Source organism: Arvicanthis niloticus, chromosome 26 (genome assembly GCF_011762505.2).
Source record: "Arvicanthis niloticus isolate mArvNil1 chromosome 26, mArvNil1.pat.X, whole genome shotgun sequence".
Lineage (NCBI taxonomy): Eukaryota > Metazoa > Chordata > Mammalia > Rodentia > Muridae > Arvicanthis > Arvicanthis niloticus.
In genome coordinates, this window is record NC_133434.1 from 2,057,501 (window position 1) to 2,078,214 (window position 20,714).

General features: G+C 44.1%; 1 protein-coding gene across 4 annotated transcripts in view; it reads left to right on the plus strand.

Moving 5' to 3' along the window:
* Kcnj1 (potassium inwardly rectifying channel subfamily J member 1) overlaps positions 1-19,530 on the plus strand; it is a 33,001-nt gene extending 13,471 nt beyond the window's left edge. Inside the window, exons 1-2 of one of the 4 annotated variants that reach the window (XM_076924595.1) lie at positions 9,235-9,461; positions 11,702-19,530. In XM_076924595.1, coding sequence (XP_076780710.1) covers positions 9,426-9,461; positions 11,702-12,841 — 1,176 coding nt within the window. In that variant the 5' untranslated portion in view covers positions 9,235-9,425 and the 3' untranslated portion in view covers positions 12,842-19,530. Of the gene's footprint in view, positions 1-9,234; positions 9,462-10,591; positions 10,685-11,682 lie in introns of those variants that run through there. The other 3 variants (XM_076924596.1, XM_076924597.1, XM_076924598.1) reach the window with 3 other exon arrangements.
* Positions 19,531-20,714: the final 1,184 nt, after the last annotated feature.

The window sequence follows — 20,714 nt, forward strand, 5'->3', positions numbered from 1 at the left end:
TGGAGAGATGTTCCTTGTGCTTGTCTTTCTCATTTCAACGACAGACACAGAGTAAGTGAAGGATGTATGAAATGTTTTGTAGTCACAGAAGGAATGGGGTGGGAAGACTCTGTGACAATGAGAGGTCTCTCTATGTGGGTTCTGTCTGTATCAAGGAGAAGGCCATTCCAATTACCCAAAAGAAGAGGCTCGAAGATGTGAACTGGGCATGTACGGAGAACAGCTCGGTGGCACACAAAAAGAGGGTCACAGAGACTACCAGCTCCACTTCCTTCTGGCCCCAGGGCTTTCCCAGAAAGCACCTTGATGTGGAAGGGTAGATGCCGTGCCTCCCCATTAATGTAACCCTGATGGCTTGGCAGAGCTCAAGCCCAAATGGGTAATCATTGACCTTTGAAGGCTCCCTGGGGCACAGCAATAGAAGCTACAGGAAGACTGGTCCTGAGCTATTCCATGGGCTACCTCAAGCTGTGTCCTTCTCTTTACCCTTCAGGAAGTTCCATGAAGTGCACCCTTGACAGGGGTCGTAGAGCTCAGATTGAAAGACAGTAGAGACAATGGTGTCTCTGAGTCTGTGCCTTCCTTTCCTTCTATTCCTTCAAGAGTGGCAGGACTCGGTAAGGTAAACTTAGGCTCCGTTGCTTCCTATCCCCAGGGCTGTTGCAGCTGTCTGAACGTACAGTATATCTGAATGTCCTCACTCAGCTGAAGAAGCTGACCCATTCAGAGGTTATTCAGCACCCGGTGTTCAAGCAAATAAATGACTACTACCTTTAGATTCTAATACACAAACCTACTTGTCACATTCTGCTCTGGAGACTCGATGGGACCGAGACAGGAAAATAGAAAACATCAGCTAGAATGTGGGACCAGAAGGCTTCCCACACCCTCTCCAAACACAGAAGGCCTCCAACTTCATCTGTGCATCAAGCTGAGCTGAGACAGTCATTGTCCATGGATGTAACACATGGACACAGGTTTCCCTGTTCCTCCTCTGTAGGCCTTAGTGAATGGTTACCCTTCTCAGGAATGTCAAGGCTGGGGATTCTATATGTTTTCTTTAAAGCAGAGCATAGTTCCTGTTGCAGACAGTGTTTGGGGCTCTCGCCCACATGGAATTCATTTATTTCTGGGCTGAAAGGACCAAGTTGATGTAATAGAACCCAAACCACAGAGAACCAGAAGGGTCAGACTAATAACAGGGTTTGTGTGCACATAATAAATACACATTTTTATAAACATTTAAATTCTTTCATGAAATTGCCGTGCCATTTGAGGTGGGTGGCTTGACATGTGAAATTTAAGAGTAGCGTCATTACAAATGTGTCCAGTTTCCAGAATAACAGCCTCCACCCAAACACACACTATTACAGGATACAAGAGTGCTTGGTGATTATTTGATTTGCAAAAAATTGTTCTTCACTTTATAAAATAATCCACTCTAGGATTCCTCTAAACATCTAATATCCTCCTGAGTGTATAATATGACTTTTCTGCAGTTCCTTTTTCTATACTGTTTGCTGAGAATGTACACTGGTTTCAGTGTAAGGTTATATACCCAGACACCTTCAGTGTAGGGGTTCTCTGCTTAATAGGAAGAGGAATCAAGAAACTCTAAGGCCAGAATAAGCCTCTGGATCATTGTGTTAATTTAATTTTAAATCCTAAATTTATTAGGAACCAGAATTTGCTGTTAGGACAGATACTCTCAGGAAGGCCTGGACTGGGTCCAAGTCTGAAAATTTGAGTTAATTTCATGAGTCTCCCTATGTGGAAGAAAGAGTCTGGCCTGGCCCATCAATTTAGAATTGTATCTAGGACTCTGTAGAAATCTGTCCCATGTCTCTAGATGGTATTGGGCATTCCTAGGTGTCTTCTTCACTGTATCCTTGCCCTCTAACCAAACCCAGAGGCAGGTAGGTCTGATGAGGACACAAGGTTCACTCATACCTGACTCTGAGAAGCGTCACTCCTCTTTAGATAAAGGCAAGTAACTTGATTGATCTTTGGACACCAGACCACCAGAGAGCTGAACAAGGTTTGTCTCAGAAGAACTTCTCAGGCAGTCTCAGTGACACACGCACCTGCCCACCCAGGTTCTACAGTAACTAAGTGCTACCACTCCAGAGTCCACAATCTGACATTGCTACCACGTCTTTATGAGGATTAAGCTTTATGAGACCTTTATACTTTCCTGGAGCTACCTATTTTCTTGGAAAATGATGCTGACTGGGCCTCTAGCTCTTCCAAGCTGGGGGTCACTGGGCACTAGGGACAACACAGAGGACAGAGTTGGGGTTACTGCCCTCAGACTAGTGAAGAGTGAATGTATATTGGAATAACTGCTCAACTTATGAAGAGGGTACAATCACACATCATATCATAAGGGAAGGGTGTGGTCAAGCTGCCATTTCAGGTTTGTCAGGAGTGATAGTGAAGTTGAGGCCAAGAAGTCAGGTGTCTGTGAGGGGATGGTGGAGGTAGAGTATCAGTCGTCCTTACAGAGGAGAGATCATGGGAGGGAGATTTGAAGAGGGCATTGTTTGGCTTTCATTGTAGGAGCACAACAGGGGTGGATTGCCACCTGCATGTGTCTGTCTTCTTGCCACCCAGTCTCACTCCCATGCCCAGGCATAACTTAGCACTGGCTCCACAGCCAAGATTCCATTCCTCCAAGACACCATTCCTCCAGCTGCAGGCCATTGCCTGCTCCAGTCATTCTGTAGAAGGAAGCAGAGATTTTGATGATGTAAAGTCTTCACCTACATCCACAGTTACCTCTTAGTTCCACTGGCATTCTGACTATTTCTGAACTGTCTGGGACATTGAATAGCACAGCTGTGACACCAGTGACCCTCAGATCCAATCCAGTGTGCCCTGTGCCCTCCCCACTGAACCCCCACCCCTATATCCTTCTATTCTCTTCTTATAGACTCTTCCTTGACCAGAAAACCTTCTCTTTCTCCTCTATCTGATATTCCCTCTTAATCTCTTACCAGCTCTGACCATTTGAGTGATTTCTCACACAAAGCAGTGACGTGAGCCAAGACACCATTCCAGTGAGCAGGTGTTGAAAGCATGTTTGTCTTCTCTTGCTATTCACAGCTGTTCTGAGTATGCTATGGGGCTTAAAAACAAAGTTTCTTCTAATCTTTATGTTTGTTTTTCTGCTTTGTGACCTTGTACGAGTTGTTTAACATCCGTGGACCTCAGTTCTCAGGTTCTCAGAACTATTATGGAATTTAAATACAAGGATTCAGGTAAGGGACTTTGGCATCTGGTCTTGGCTTTACAGCCTCAAGATATCGCTATCAGAGAAGCACTACTTATGTTGTGCTCCAGGGGGCGCTGTACACATAGCATGTAGCAGTGTCTCCTGCCGGACAGAGAGGCACCCTGGGACCCTTTATTACCTACCACTCTTCCCACACTCTCACTTTTCAAGGGTAGGGGGCTTTATCTTCATCCGTTTTGGAGCTCAAGTCTCCATTTTTAGCTTTCTTTCCTGTCAACTCAGACTCAGCCTACTCACAGGTAATAAAGCAAAGCTTACTCTTGGTAAAGCACTGTGCTCATGGGCTTAGAAGTGAAGATTGTGTAGAGCATTGATGGAGATCCCCTTTAATTCTACGAGAGGCGGGTGGATCTCTGAGTTTGAGAGCGGCCTGGTCTACAGAGGTGAGTTCCAGGACAGCCAGGGCGCTACAGAGAAATCCTGTTTTGAAAAAACAAACAGAAAGAAAGAAAGAAAGAAAGAAAGAAAGAAAGAAAGAAAGAAAGAAAGAAAGAAAGAAAGAAAGAAAGAGAGAGAGAGAAAGAAAGAGAGAGAAAGAGAGAAAGAGAGAGAGAGAGAAAGAAAGAGAAAAGAGAGAGAGGAAGGGAGGGAGGAGGGAGGAAGGGAGGGAGGGAGGAAGGGAGGGAAGAGGGAGAAGAAGGAAGAGGAGAAAGAAGAGGAAGAGGAGGAGAGAAGAAGAAGGAACAGGAGGAGGAGCAGCAGGAGGAGGAGAGGGAGGGTTACTTAGAAAAAGTCCTGGGAGCTTCACTGTGTGCTTCCGAGTTTTCATCCCTACCCCCAGAGTTCTATTCTCTGGTGTTATCTTTATAGACCCTGGGTGAGTGCTACTTATATATATAAAAAAAAAAAAAAAAAACACCTCTGGATAAAGTAGAAACCATGTGTCCTTCTTCACATAGTTGCAACACGTCACCATTTCCAGAGGATCTTAAGAAACAGTTATGACAGCCGGGCGGTGGTGGCGCACGCCTTTAATCCCAGCACTTGGGAGGCAGAGGCAGGTGGATTTTTGAGTTCGAGGCCAACCTGGTCTACAGAGTGAGTTCCAGGACAGCCAGGGCTACACAGAGAAACCCTGTCTCAAAAAAAAAAAACCAAGAAAGAAAGAAAGACAGACAGACAGACAGAAAGAGAGAGAAACGGTTATGAGGTGCATGCACTAGGTTATGAGGTGCATGCACTAGGAAATCTGCTGGGAAGCCACATAGGAGAAGTTCCCAGCACCCAACCTGATGTCTTCTAATCCCACAGCAAGCATGTGCTTCTACTCAAGACTGGTAATACCTCACGTCACAGACATCTTCCCTTCCTACAGCTTTGTCTGCTCCCAGCCTGGCTTATCTAAAGGAATGATAGCACTCCCGGGCCTCCCCTGAGACCCAAAGCCAAGGTCTTTCTCTGCTTGTGATTCTCTCAGGATGCACAGTGACAAACCAGTTATCTAGACAGCATTTTAAACCTGAACTTCCAGACTTTATGTCATCACAATGGCCTTTTGTACACCATTTGGTAGCTTCCTTAGTTATTTACATCTTTATAGCAAAGCAAACCAATGCAGAGTGGCGCTTGCACATGTGACTTCGGCCAGCAAGCAGCTAGGAGTGTCAGTTTTCACCATTTGTCTCCACCCTGAAACCTTCAGGTGACTGAGTTACACACCTGGCTTTTTCATATGGGTGCTAGGGATCTGAACTCAGGCCCTTAATCCTTACATAGCAAGCACCCTTACCCCTTAGACCTATGGTGAGCAGAGCGCTTGTGTTGATGATGTCTGTGACACTGTTTGTCCATCAAAACCCAATTGTGGGTACCAGGCAAGAGGCTGCCTGTTCAGAGAACAAGTGTACACAGCAGTGTGTACACAGCAGTGATGCTGGTCACACTCTAATTAGTTGCTATGGCAGAGAAGATGGGCATTGTGCCTAGGTACCAGGCCTCAGATCAACCTTGCTAAATATTGTTCCCTCTCTATCCTATTCTCTCTTCTCTGGGAAGATGCTTCTGCCTTTATTATTGACCAATCTCTTCTGAAATAATCTTTGCCTCTCCTAGGCTTTCCCTTCCTATCAGGCAGTGGGCTCTGAAGCCAGTACCAGTCTCACATGCACGCGCACATGCACACACACTTGTTCGGAATTTTTCTTTTCCTGCCCTTTCACCAGCCTTTTCTCCTTTGGTGTAGTCACCGTTTGGCCATGTGGTAGTCCATGGTGTTGAGAGCCAGTGACATTTGGCTAAACTGATGTGCTGTTTCAGTCTGGGAACCATGAATATCCATTGCCACTGCTTGCTGCATGCTCTAGGGACTTTGCGTATTCTACTATACAACATTTGGAAGGATAACATTAGAGCCATCTCACAGATGAGGAAACTGAGGCTTTGAAAAGCAGAGCGACTTTCTTGGGCTCACCTGGCCACTAGATGGCACATCTAGAGTTCAAGTCCAGGCCCGTGGACATAAGCTGGAACAATTTTACTTTGCCAAGTTGCATCTGCTCATTGCCTGCTCTGGAAACAATCTTGCTCCAGGTCTCCTATCTTCTCATGTTTTGCTTCCCTTGCAGCTCAGATGATGGGCTGCAAAGAGCTGGCTCTGAGACACCTGCAGGACACTGTGTGCCTGTGAAGGTACTGATACCACCAGACCAAATGGCTCCCTCTAGCTTGTTCCCAAACTCCCTTCTGGAAGGACAGAAGAACCCAGGAAGGACTATGTTGCATTTACATCCTGGATATGCAACTCTGGTTTCCTGGGGGAGAGGTCATAAAGCACACTTAGCCCTCAACAGTGACATATTTTCCCATATACTACCCAGTTTAGCCTGCCAAAGGCATGGGGATACCTAGGATGTAAGACTGGGAAGGACTAAGTCCAACTGACCTCTTTAAATGAACTAGACCAGCAGTTCATAACCTGTGGATTTTGACTGCTTTGGAGGGTTGCATATCATACCCTGTACATCAGATATTTACATTATGATTTATGATAGTAGCAAACTTACAGTTATGAAGTAGTAATGAAATAATTTTTATGGCTGGGGGTCACCACAACATGAGAAACTGTATTAAAGGGTTTCAACATTAGAAAGGTTGAGAACCATTGAACTAGATGCTCAATTATGACAAGGACGTCAGAAGAAAGTTCTAACATGCCCAGCCAAAGGCCCAATTCTGTGGGCCTTAGACAGTCTAGAGGCAGCACAGGAACAGGCTCTGTTGGTTTGCAGATCCGACTGGGTGGCTGTTTTCAGACATCCTCGGCTGATTTTCACAGAAAAGAAGAAGCCCTCTACCAAAGCGTGTGCACACAGGCGAGTGTGTGTTTGTGTTTGTGGGGTGTGTGTGTGTGTGTGTGTTCTCTCTTTAGCAAAGTTGAGCTCAAGAGGTCAAACTTGAGACACAGTAATTGCATGACAATTACTGAGTGACTCTTTGGGTGCAGCTGCAAAGTAGTTCCTTCTTTGCTCTTATCATGGCACCTGGTACTTAGTAGGTGGTCAATAGGCAGAACATGTGCTTAAGTCTTTTGATTAACACAAGAGAGGATGCACCAGAGTCCAGGGGATACATTAGTGCAGAAGACCCAGAGATGGTTGTTGACATCAATCGATTCTTGGACTGAGACAAGGCAGAGCGATTTCATAGGAACTTGAAATCCCTCTGCATCAGAGTTACCAGGAACTAGAGAAAAATCATTTGACATCTGCTTCTGGGCCACCCAGCTCACATTTCCTACTCTAACATGAAAACTCGACTCCCAGAAATATCTTAGAGTTAAACTGAGATTGTGTAGGAGCTGTGAAAAATTTTTAGTTTAAAGGCACAATAGCCTCTGTAATTCAAACTCATGGGTAATACAAACATTGAGCTTCCTCTCTTCCACTGAACAGGGCTGGGAAAGAGGTGGAGTGATAAATGCAGCAGGAAACCCCAGCTCCAAGTGTTCTTGGGTGGATGCCTCAAAACAACCTCTGCACTTAGGTTCTTATTAGCAGGGAAGACAAGCTTGAGAAGAGCCAGTTTGCTGCAGTGGATGACGACTGCAAATGAAGAGTGTGTTTTTAACAGCATCAAGGAGACTCTGAAGGAAGATGCATTTGTTTTCAAAGACCTTAACACAGTGGTGTTCTGAGCTGATTTAGAAGTATGATTTGTCTCTGGAGCTCTGATAGGAGGGGCGTCCTTCTCAGAACCAGCTTATCCTGAGGGTCTGAAGCAAAGGCAGAAATGGCTCCCTGGCACTGAGTTTGGCTCCTGCCTGACTTTCCAGCCCTAGGCTGTATCAAGCTCCTTTAGGATTCTAATTCTCATTCTCCTGGATCTTCTTTCTGCTCCTGTGAGCTTCTTTTTCTTCTGTTACTCCTACCTGGGCCACACACACACAATTAAATGCAGGGTAGTCACTGTAGTACACAGGAATACCCCTCCTAAGATAGCTTTCCTGCAGGAGGAGCTGATGGCAGTGTGGGCAACTGCCAGCTCTCAATGTTTGCACACACGTCTATTTATTTATCACAACTTGTTTGTGGAGTTCTTGCTACCTGCAACTCTAACACATCTTTAGGGGCTGGCTTCTGTGTCACTGTTCTGTTCTCAATAGGCACTCTCTGGAGGTACCCGCTGCTCATATCACAGTGATGGTTCTCTGTGTCTGTTTGCTTATGGATGCATCTGTTCATCTCCAGCCCACCTGGGAGCTGCAGGCTGTCAAGGATGGCGTCCTTGTGGTCAGGCATTGCTTCTGTGTGTCTAGCACAGTCCACACAGTAATGTCAACACATCACCATGGACAAATTATAGATGAATATGTTAATGTATACAGAAAGGTGTATGCAACTGGTTGAAACATATATCGTCAGCAGCTGGATCCATTGCTAATAAGAAGTCATGTAGAAAAGTTGTTTGGGTGGGGTTACACAGACCACAGAGGGTTCCAACATTCTCAACTCACCTCTGTATTTGACTATGAGCCTCTTGAGTATAGGAAGAGGTGTGTTTATCTTTTAAGTCCTAAGGAATAAGCCGACAACCAGTGAGCAGGAAGTATAGAAAAAATTCTTGTTTTCTGCAAATGTCCTATTTACAGAATAAGAAGGCTATAGCATTAAGAGCAAGCAGCAATGATATAATCCACTTGTTTTGCCAGCCACCAAGGGTACTTTGGCAAATACTAGCTAATGTGAAGCCCTTTGCTTACTATTAAGATTTACTGATTTCAATAGAAAGGAACCTAAATGCTAGGGCACATTACATAACCTACGACACCAACGATAATCTCTAATTGACCAGTCGCTCATAAATGCACAACGGCTCTGTCTGTGGTTACATGAAAGGGCACAGTCCAAGCAAAGTGGGATCTGAATAATAGCAGATCTATCCGCGTGACTGATGGGTTTGGTTAGTGGAGGGATTTACCTGTTTCCTTGGGCTATCTTAGTTCTCCTCACTCTTTCAACAAACAAATCAACATCATAGGCTAATCCCGTATGTGTAAAGCTCACCCCCAGTAAAGTCCAGTTTTTCCAGATTAAACTTCACAATAATATCTCACAGTTCTTACATAACAGTGGCTGTTGTATAGGGAGATTAATGTGGTATCTTGTTTCTTCCTGGTGTGATCTTATTCTTGTCTTGCAAACATGTCTCCATCTATGATTCTCTATCCACCTGTATCTTTGTGATCACCTTGAAAGGTTAGTATTCAGTATGGTTCAGAAAATCGACTGAGAGATTGATGATAACTAATTGTTTCTAAGCCAAAAGTTATTTGGCATGACTTGGGAGAACAGGAAGAGAGCTATAGAGCGTGGCAAAGGAGAGGGGGGCCATGCTGGCATCCAATCCACTTCTGCTGCCCAGGACCTCAGCCTGTAGTTTGTCATGTCTTAGCATGACGGTATTCAAGCCATGTGAGGTGTGAAAAATGTATATATATTCCTAACTCCAGGCTTGGTCTGAGAACAGCTACTTGTGTTGGTTTAAACCACACAACTCCACTCTTGAGTTAACCATTGAAAGCTAATGCAAGTAAACATCATTGTAAAGCTTACGATTTATTAAGGTGGGCTTAAAAGAAGTCAGCCTTTGTACAGACAACGCTGAACAGCACGGGTTGCTTGCTTTGTCCAGCATGGATACTTCAGATCGGAGTGTGTTCAGAGTGTTGGTAAGTGCAGACCATCAAGGGAAAGCACTACGGGCCACTGCCTGCTCCTGTTTTTTTGTTTTGTTTTGTTTTGTTTTTTTTTTGTTTTTTTTTTTTTTTTTTTACCACTTTCGAGGTCAGGAAGTGAGCGTTTTATTTTGCTAACACCATCAAAAAAAAAAAAAAAAAAAAAAAACAAACTTACTGGGGACATATCTTCGCTTTACAAAAATACCCTTCACCTTCAAAAGTGAAGCAAACTTTAAAAGGGCAGAGAAGGATGGATGGCAAGAAAAACTCGGGAGTTGATGTTCTAGAAGTCATCTTGAATTGTAATGTGGGGTGAAGAGTGTGTGGGTTCCATAGATCATGCTGGCCTTAGAATTGGTAGTAGGTAAGAATGAACTTGTGAGGAAGCATGAGCTTCCCCACTCCTGGACAGAAGTATCTGTCACCATTGGGTATGGGTCAGGCTGCTCCTTGGTGCATATGCAGTAAATGGGAGTAGCTGGGGAAGAAGCCTTTGGCCTCTGTGCCCCACTTGGGGCTATCCCCTAGTCTGACTCTTGGGGACTTGAGGTCAGAGAGGGATGGGCAGAGCTCTCTCAGTTTGTGCAGGGCTTGTTTGGCTCTCCTGGTAACTCTTTCTTGTTCTTATTTTTAGAGCCTGGCCTTTACATTTCAAAACATCACCATGGCTGTGGTTTTCTCTCACAGCTCCATTTCGTGGTGGCCGCTGTGTATGTTTATTTACCTGGGTGAAGGCCAGGAACGAGACACTGAGGGACATCACTCTTGTTTAAAATGTGTCACTAAGCTGGTTTCGCTTCCTAGTTCTTATGTGCAAACCCATTTCTGAAGGGGGATTTTTGAGATCTATTTTTAAAAATATCTTTGCATTTAATGAAAAAATACCACAAAGATGGTGCTAACCACAATGGACACACCTTGATTTTGTGTGTGTAGGGGGTGAGGCAGAGAAGAGGTATTCTAGGCTTAAGACCCTTGAGTTTCACTGTTGTTAGCTGTTTAGGGGAAAGCCCCATCACCGTTTTGCTGGAAATTCTCTCTCTCTCTCTCTCTCTCTCTCTCTCTCTCTCACACACACACACACACACACACACACACACACACACACACACTCAGACACCTGTCCTTGATAAGAAACTGGTGATCAGACACTGTTCTCAAGACAGCTGCATTCTGTTACTATGTGTTATCCACACACACTGATGGAGAGAGTGGTAAGTACCCAGTCTGAACTAGGTGGTGGGATGTAGGAACGAGATTAAACATGGTCTTACCTCCATGGAATATCAGTGAAGTTAGCGTTCATCAGCTCGGAGCCCAGTTGATGGTATGGAATATCAGTGACCACCCTCATTCTATATCTGTCAGGAATCTTGGTAGAACATGGTGAATGAGTAGACACAGGTATGTAGATCCTCAGATAAAGCCTCTGGGATCACCTGGTGGGCTGTGAGCGCTGCTGAAAACAATCAAAAGGAATTTAGCCAGTTCTTTCTTCAAGTGTTCTAGGGAAGCACACTTTCAGGACAGTGTATCTGACAAATGAGCCAAAGCATAGCTGGAGCTAGTCCAGTGAGCAGTGAGCTGAAGGCCGTGATCTGGTGTGTCACTTCCAGCCATGAACTGGGTCTATGCCTTTGGTGAAGTTACTGAAACTTGTTGAATCTTAGTGTTTTCATTTACTAAAAGAAGATTCTGAACTGAATCAGAATATCTCTTGATGTATTGGTAGCAGCAAATAAGACAATTTAGGGGAATATATTGACACACGGAAACATTGATGAGTTTTCTTTTTCAGTTACTTACTTTTATATACTACAAATATATGAACAGTCTTCCAGGTTTATGATATTACACATTATTATTGTATAGCAGCAGGATAGATTTTAACACAGACATGATTTGCATAATAATATCCAATAAATAGAAGCACAGGTTATAATGGGTCACTCCATTTTTAAGGTCCTGTGGGACAGACTGGAATCAGGAAATATTTGAACATATTGTCTGTTAGTAACTTTCCACTTGGTGTCTTTCCCACTTCTTATGTGACATAGAGGCTATATATGGTTTATTCTGGCAACCAGAACAAATGAGTTGGTTTGTGCAAATGATTAACCAGCCTGACGATGTAGAATTTTTCTTTCCAGAGGCTTTTGGATCTGTATGTAAATTACCTAATTTACTACAGCGACAACTATAATCTTACCAGCCCTCTAATGTGTTTTCAGATCAGGGCACTGACAGAAAGGATGTTCAAACATCTTCGAAGATGGTTTGTCACTCACATATTTGGGCGTTCTCGGCAACGAGCAAGGCTGGTCTCCAAAGATGGAAGGTGTAACATTGAGTTTGGCAATGTAGATGCACAGTCGAGGTTTATATTCTTTGTGGACATCTGGACAACTGTTCTTGACCTGAAATGGAGGTACAAAATGACCGTGTTCATCACAGCCTTCTTGGGGAGTTGGTTCCTCTTCGGTCTCCTGTGGTATGTCGTAGCATATGTTCATAAGGATCTCCCAGAGTTCTACCCACCCGACAACCGTACTCCTTGTGTGGAGAACATTAATGGCATGACTTCAGCTTTTCTGTTTTCTCTAGAGACCCAAGTGACCATAGGTTATGGATTCAGGTTTGTGACGGAACAGTGTGCCACTGCCATTTTTCTGCTTATCTTCCAGTCTATTCTTGGAGTGATCATCAATTCTTTCATGTGCGGTGCCATTTTAGCCAAGATCTCTAGACCCAAAAAACGTGCAAAGACCATTACGTTCAGCAAGAATGCAGTGATCAGCAAACGTGGTGGGAAGCTCTGCCTCCTCATCCGAGTGGCCAATCTTAGGAAGAGCCTTCTGATTGGCAGTCACATATATGGCAAGCTTCTGAAGACAACCATCACTCCTGAAGGAGAGACCATTATTTTGGATCAGACCAATATCAACTTCGTAGTCGACGCTGGCAATGAAAATTTGTTCTTCATCTCCCCACTGACCATCTATCACATTATTGACCACAACAGCCCTTTCTTCCACATGGCAGCAGAAACGCTTTCCCAGCAGGACTTCGAGTTGGTCGTCTTTTTAGATGGCACTGTGGAATCAACCAGTGCAACCTGCCAGGTCCGCACATCGTACGTCCCAGAGGAGGTGCTTTGGGGCTACCGCTTCGTTCCCATCGTATCCAAGACCAAGGAAGGGAAATACCGAGTGGATTTCCATAACTTTGGTAAGACGGTGGAAGTGGAGACCCCTCACTGTGCCATGTGCCTCTATAATGAGAAAGACGCAAGGGCCAGGATGAAGAGAGGCTATGACAACCCTAACTTTGTCTTGTCAGAAGTTGATGAAACAGATGACACCCAAATGTAGCGGTGGCTTTTCCACCTACAAAAGGCCTTTCAAGGACCTATGTATGGGCTATAGCTGTGTTCAGAAGCACCCAGCAGTTGGGGGTCTGAAAGCAGGATGAGAACCTGCAAGGTCTACCAGCACAGTCACCCCTGAGCCCCACGGCTATGATTCTACAAGACTCGTAGCTCTGTAAGTCCGCAGTAGTAAGCACACGATGGATGCATGCAAGTGGAACTGGCATGTGGAAGCCAAAAGGAGCTCACCTGAATCTTCACTGTGACTGTGTAACCCATACAGTGTTGGTGGAAGCCATCCAAGGACATGTCCTAGGGAGCTTTAGAAAGCGTCAGGAGCTAGCCATATTTCCTGTTTGATTCTATGGATGAGAAAGAAGCCACTTTTATCTTAAAGTAGACTTTCGCCAATGAAAAATCTGTCCACTGAGTCGGGAAGTGAACCACCCAATCACTGACAACAAGAGACCGTCATACAAAGAATCACTAAAGGCTCTAACCTTCTCAAGCTCTGCTGTTTGGAGCCTTTGTCTGAGTCTGGCTCCATGTTTCAGAAAGGGTGAGGTGGCATCGAGTGACCGCACTTCTCTGAACTCAAGGTACAGAAGAACAGCGAGGCCCAACCAACTTCATAACTAACCTCGATGCTGCAGCTCATGTAGAGTTTGGCCTGAATGATTTCCTGTGGTGCATTAAATGGAGGCCAAGTCCATTCTTTAGACACTAAATAAACATTCTCTTGCAAAGGAGAATGCTTGAGTTGAAAGTGTTGGTGACGAGTCTAAAGAGATGACCCTGTCTGTAAAGTTCTTGCTGCACAAGCATGAAGACCTGGGTCTAGACCTCCAACAACCACATACAAAGCCTGACTTAGTAGCATGACCCCCAGATCCTAGTACTGGGGAGGTGGGGATAGGAGGATGACTCGGGTTTCCTGGCCAGCTGAATGGGTGAGGTCCCAGTTCAGTGAGAGACTGTTTTAAAAAAAAAAAAAAAAAAAAAAAAAAAAAAAAGGTGAAGGGACTGGAGAGAAGACTCCGGTTAAAAGCACTATGGCTGCTCTTCCAGAGAACCTAGGTTTGATTCCTGGCACGGTACTTCACAACTATCTATAACTCCAGTTTCAGGGCATCTGATGTTCTTTTCTGGCCTCCATGAGCACCAGGTGCACAGACACACGTGCAAGGAAAACACCATACACATACAATTAAAAAAATCAAGTAGAGAATGTCTGAGGAAGAAATCTTATGCCAACTTCTGATCTATAGGCGCGCGCGCGCACACACACACACACACACACACACACACACACACAGCATGGTGATGCTTTTTTCAATATTCAGTGGATAGGCTATGGGGCTACAGGTCTGGTAAAAGAGGTTTTATTCTTTCCTCTTTCAAGATGGTACTGAGGACTGGGAAAGCAGTCAGCCTGGAAGAGGATGTGATGCTAATACTGAATGGTTCTTGTGTTTCTCTGACTAGTGGGTGAACTGAAAATCTAGGTATGAAGGAGAAAGGAATGAGATAAAGCATCACAGTCAGAATGTTGCTTCCTTCTTGTCTCTGAGGGCCATTCCTACGTCTTCCAAAGGGAACAAGTTAGCAGGAGAATTTACTTTGGAGGAAGGTTCTAATGTAAATGTCCTGTTTGTTCATTTCCATACCTGCACTGTTCTGAATTCCCCTTTGGGAAAAAAAAGTAGAATTCAAAGCTGCTCAAAATTCAATATATATATATATATATATATATATATATATATATATATATATATATTTGGTATGGGATTAATAAATTTCTAAAACTGTGTGAGCAAAAAGTGTCTGAGGAAAATATTCTTGCCAAGGTAGACTTTCTCCTGAAAGGGGCAGGACCGGTGGGAAGGAGGCAGACTGCACGTGTTTGTTGTCTAGACTTCCTAGGAGGAAGTGAGTGAGGCTGCAGACAAGTCTCTTCTAGCACATCTTCTCCAGCATGAGTCTTGGCACAGAGGAAGACAGCTGCAAACCCTTGTCAGTAAGGATAGCTTTGCTTTTCTATTTTAGGGGTTGAGTTTGTACAGATCTTCACACGTACACTTGTCTTGGCCCAGACCAATGGCACATCATGTCAGAGGCCACAATAGTCAACACATCTGGTCCAAACTGAATGTTACTCTGTGCCTGTAAATGACATGATTTGCTGACCAAGTTAAAAGACACCAGATATCAAAAGCCTAAGGGAGCTGGAATTCTCTGCTGATCCATAGACAGGAGGCCTTACCACTCTGCAGCTCTGTAAAAACCAGCAGGAATGGTGGTCATTCACTCAGGTCATACACTCAGGGCCTACTACTCTGCTCTCGTCTGCTCCCTGGCAGTGTGCTTGGGGACTGCCAGAGTGCTTGGGAACAAGCCGTCCCTTTGAGTGTTAAGGGAGTTGAGCAATGTGAATCTTGCTGATTGGTCTGTTTCTGGGTTGCTTCTACATATTCCTTTATCAGAACCCAGGACCTCTCCTTTTTAATACACATTCTCTATACCCATCACTCACATCCCAAAGAGCTCTTAGGAAGTAGGGTGGGGGTTCAGGCAACTCTTGAGAGTTCTCAGGTGTGCTTAGAGCTCAAAACCAGAATTAAAAATCTTGGGCTTTGGAGAAAGGATGCTAACAATGCAACACAGAGACCACTGAGGAGAGAAAACAAATGAGAAGCAGGAGGCATCCGGAGGCCAAGTGGTGACCACCAGGGTGAAGGGTCAGTTCTTTGTTCCAGCAGAGAAACCTTGGTCCCAGTAGCACCTGGGCACATCGGAACCATTATCAGTTATAGTATATAACTATATGCCATCTTACTATATTTACTGTTTATCCACTTTAAAAGAAAGTCTATTTTTTTTTTTTTAAAGAAAAACTGCATGCTATGGTACACTGTCATGTTCAAAGTTTTTCCTGCTGCTGACCCTCTTGGCTTGCCCAATTTATCTCTGTTGCGATATTGACGTGGAGAGTTGGGACCCACTTGAACCCTCCTAGTCAGTATTTAGAGTGTAGATTTGAGAGGCTAAAGGGCAGAAAGAAAAGAGCAGTTCCAGTCATAATGAGATGGTCATCGGAGTGTCCATTTTCACCACTAAAAGGCTTTGGTCATTAAAGATAAACTTTCTGAGTTCATGACAGGAAGGCTTGGACTACGTCCCTTATGAGGTTTTTCTTAAACCTAGAAATGAGTCTCCCACAGTGCTTCTGTGACTGGTATGGAGATGCGTTCCCTTTCAAGAACAAACAAGAGGAAAACTTTTAATGTCGAGAATGCAAATGAGCACTAGGCCCCACCCCCTGGTTCGTTACTGTCTGCCATTACAGGAAGTGTGTGTCAATCAAAGCTTGACAGGCGAGATAGAGCATTTTATTTTGGAAGCCAGAAGTTTAAGAACAATGACTGGAATTTCCTCTTTCTGTCCAGTAAGAGCTGTATGTCACTGGAGAGATAAAAGTCCAGGGGTAGGGAATGAAGGTTATCGGGAACTGTGCAACACAGAGTCATGGGGAGGGGGGCACGCAGGAGGAGGACTTTTGGAGGAAATCTATTTCAATGTCTGTCATTAAGTTTCCATTAAAAGAACATTCGGTTAGGAATTCAAAAATAATTTAATCTCTCCAGCCAGATGCACACAGCTGGACTCTTGGAGAGAAGCCCTACAAAGGGGATTTGTACATTCACTGGGCTAGAAACCGACATGTGCCTCCAGCCAGCCCACCTTTGAATGCTCTGGGCGTTCTGGACACAAGCACACTTCAGGCAGAGAGAAACCCAGCATAGGGATGGTTACTGAGTGTCGACTTGTCATAGGTTCTGCCTAAGCATTAAAGACATCTTCCCCCCTTTAACAGTCACACCAACCTTGGGAGGTCAGTACTGTTACTGTTGCTTATTTTTCGTGTGAGGCAGCTGAAATAAGAGTATTGCCCAGTAACAATAGCTAGTGAACAACAGGCTGGGAGTCAGATACAGCCAGTCTACCTGGACAGCCCATGCGTTTAATTCATCCTCTCTGAATCCTGAGATAGATTCACCCTCTGAGACAACACACAAGGCTACCAGACGTTGACCTAGAATCCACAGAGGGTGAATGTCCTTTGTCTGGTCTCTCACTTTGAGAGAAGTGAGTCATTGTTAACACATGTGGAAGCCTCTGACCAGGCTTAGCAAGTACTCCTTGGATTATGGGTTTTTGTTGTGGGGAAGGGCTGTAGGTAATATGCCTAGCAGAACTCCAGAACTACTGTAGGAGTCCTATAGATTTATCTAGCTTGTCAATGTAACCAGTTACATGTGTGTGTGTGTGTGTGTGTGTGTGTGTGTAATAACACTTGTGTTAATATACATATATGTATATTTAATATATTGAAAAAATATATATACTTGTTTTAAATATTTAAAATATAATATTTAAATAAATATTATAAAAATAATAATATAGTTAAAATATATATTTAATACTTATGTGCATTGAATACACACACACCAACTGTATGTGCTAGGCTTTCTGCATATGCTATAGACACATATAATTAAAAACTGTGTAACATTTTATTACAGTCTCTAAGGGAGAGGTGTTTTTCAAATAGCTTAACTTTATAAGCCTCAGTGTCCTTATTTTTTTTTTAAAAAAGGACTTTTGACAGCTGGGTGGTAGGGCCACACCTTAATCCCAGCACTCAAGAGGCAGAGGCAGGCAGATTTCTGTGACTTCCAGGCCAGCCTGGTCTACAGAGTGAGTTCCAGGACAGCCAGGGTTACACAGAGAAACCCTGTCTTGAAAAACAAAACAATAAAAAAAAAGGACTTTTGAATAGAGTTGGGGACAGGTTGAAGGAAATAGCAGATGCAAAGCTTCCTTTGTAGAAAGAACAGTAACTAACCTGCCAACATGGGTCAGGAGCCATGGATCTTAGAACCCTAGGGGGCTCTAAGAAAGGACAGTGGGCATTCACAGACCTCATGGAGGCACTATTCAGCCATGGAAATTAAGACATTGGGCTCGGGAGTTCATTTCCAACCAACAGATTCTCAGTTGGAGTTCAGTGTGAGCCGTAAGCCAGGAAACTGGGGGTTCCATAATGAGGTTGCTGGGGTCTCACTCACTTTGACCAACAGTCCAGCCTAGAAGCCACTGGTGGCCTGTAAAATCGCTAATTGTGGCTAAAGTATTTCTTGTCTTATTCAACAGGCAATAGCTGAGAAATGATGTAGTTCATAGGTTAACAGTTATCTGACAGAAGACTTTCTATATTGTCTACTGTCTGTCCTGTGAGGGATACAAAGACAATAAAGTCGCCATAAGGCCATTTGTTTCTTCAAGCAGGTTGACCTGTTGCTGAGTTTCTTACCTTTTTGTTGAATTCAACAATTGCAGTTTGCATTTGTCTGTTATTTTATTTTCTGTATTGAGTATCAAATACTGAACTACATCCCCAGTCCAGACTGTTTTCTTTGAATAATGATGTAAAGAATTCATATGATGTCAATGATGTCACAGAACAGGGCTTACAAAGACATTTGTATCCTCATGGCCTATGCTCTGTTTCTTCCTTGTTCGGTAAAGTGAACCACTGTCAATAGTTTTGACCTTCTGCCCCTCACTTTCTGAAAGTCTTTTTTTTTGGTAATTGATGAATAATAATTGTATATATTTATGGGGAACAATGTGAGGTTTTGACCCCCATGGGTACCATAGAATGATCAAATCAAGCTACATATTAAATGGTTATCATCTCCAATATTCATCATTTTTTTCTTTTTCTCTTCCTTCCTCCCTCTTGGAGCCAGAGTCTCTCTGTGCATCCATCACTGTCCTGAAACTCACTCTATAGATCAGGCTGGCCTAGAATTCACAAAGCTCTGCCTGCCTCTGCCTCCTCTGAGTGGTAGGCTTAAGGCATCTCTGTCACAGCCAGCTCAATATTTATGATTTAATTTTGGTGAGGACAATTTCAATTCTCTGTTTTAAATAACTTGCAATATGCAGTCTGCCAATCTTGGCTCGGTCACCATGCTGGGAAATAGGTCACTACGTGGTCCTCTTTTGGAGAATATAAGCAATACATGTGCATTTATCCCCCCTCTTCTTTCCCAGTGGCCAGAATTCTGGGAACCCTCTCCTATAGCTTTTGTCACTCAACAGTTTCTCCTAAGGATGCTCCCTATTTAAAGAGATTACTACATAGGATACTTGCTGAGGGTGCCAAGATCTGTGGGATCTCCCTCTCATGTTTTTTTCATATCACTTGGGAGTAGCTGCTAGAACCCTGCGCTGCTGTTCCGAACCTAAGAGACTGCAACTGTGACTGTCTGGTGTCTCTGGAAGCCTGTTCCTTTTGCAAGGCTTATACTGCCCACCTACCCTAAGACAAAGGTGGACTCTTAGCACGAGTGTTCCCAGGATGAGATAGTCTATCTGGAGCTAGCAGCTTTTCAAGGTTCAAATATGAGCTGGTTGAAAAGTCAGGACAGATGTTTCTACTCTAGTACAGGAGAAGGATTGGCCTGGGAAGGGGGGGCGGTCAATTTCCATGGTTGTCTTGGTAATTACCTTTTAATTAGGGTCCATAAACTTTTTGGGGTTTCTACTACTGTAAAATTTTACACACGAGTATACAACAATTAAAATCAATGAAACTGGTAACATGAATAAATGCTAAAAATGAAATATGAAGAATACCGCTTGAGGTGGTGGGAGGGAAGGCTTGTGAGCAGTGTATCTTGACTTATTGAGAGGGGTAAAACTTGAAATAAGGAAAGGTGAGGGGGGTAGAGAGTTGGACCACCAGGTGGACACATGCCTCAGACTAACAGAGCTGACAAGGGGTTCTGAGAAAGGATGGACAGGCTTGCATGGCCAGACCATCAGAATGTGGACAGATATGGGGTCAAAACAGGTTTGGAGTCAGTCAACTGCCTGCTCAACTAAGCTGAGTGGTTGGGGGTCAAGGATATGACTATACGGCTCCATGTATTCTACAGAATATATCTCAACATCAGCATCAGGGACAGATAGAAGAAACAAAAGGCTGACTCTGGCTTTCTAGGGAGACAGGGTTAAGTTTGCAATTCCAGTTTTTCAGGAGGAAAACTACCGTTCTGAGGTCATTGCAACACACCTGGATGCCAGTGTTCCAAAAAAAGCAAGCAGGGGTAGAAGCGGGGGGGGGGGGGGGGGGGGGGGGAGGCTTCTGCCTTCTAGAGTTCCAAGTGCTTTCTTATATGGCGGACTTCTTGGGGTCACCCTGCAAATCGCATGCACTGAATCATTGCTTCTGAAGAGAAACTCATCTGGAAGGGGGCAGCAAAAAGGACAGGACGGGGCAAATAAATCTGGGAATGCCAACTATGTTTCCTTGGGTACCAGAGGCAGAAGACATCTGCTCACACATTCAAGGAGCTGAGAATCTCTCCTGGTCTTTATAGCCACTGTGTTGATAGTGTGGGCTTCCTTTACGGAGGATAAAGGAGGTAATTTACTACTTACTGCATGGCTGGGGCCACCAACAAAGCTGTATTTAGATGACCCAAAAGTTGTACTCAAAGAAACACATTTATTCTCATAGTGGTCTCAGATCCCCACATCACCAGCTGAGGCTAAGGCCAGAGAGGTAGAGAATACCTCAGGGGCTTTGAAGAAAGCATGTTACTCCTTAAACCATATACCCCACATCATGCTCCTGACCCCTTGACCTGAGACCTCTTCTCTACCTTAAGTTTCATCTCCTTTGATTTGATCAAACGCTCACTTCCTCCCATGGCTGGTTCATTGCTGCTCTTGGCACCCAGAAACTCAGAAGCTCAGCAATAAATGAGAGCCGAATACTCTCATCTCATGCTTTTAGTATACAT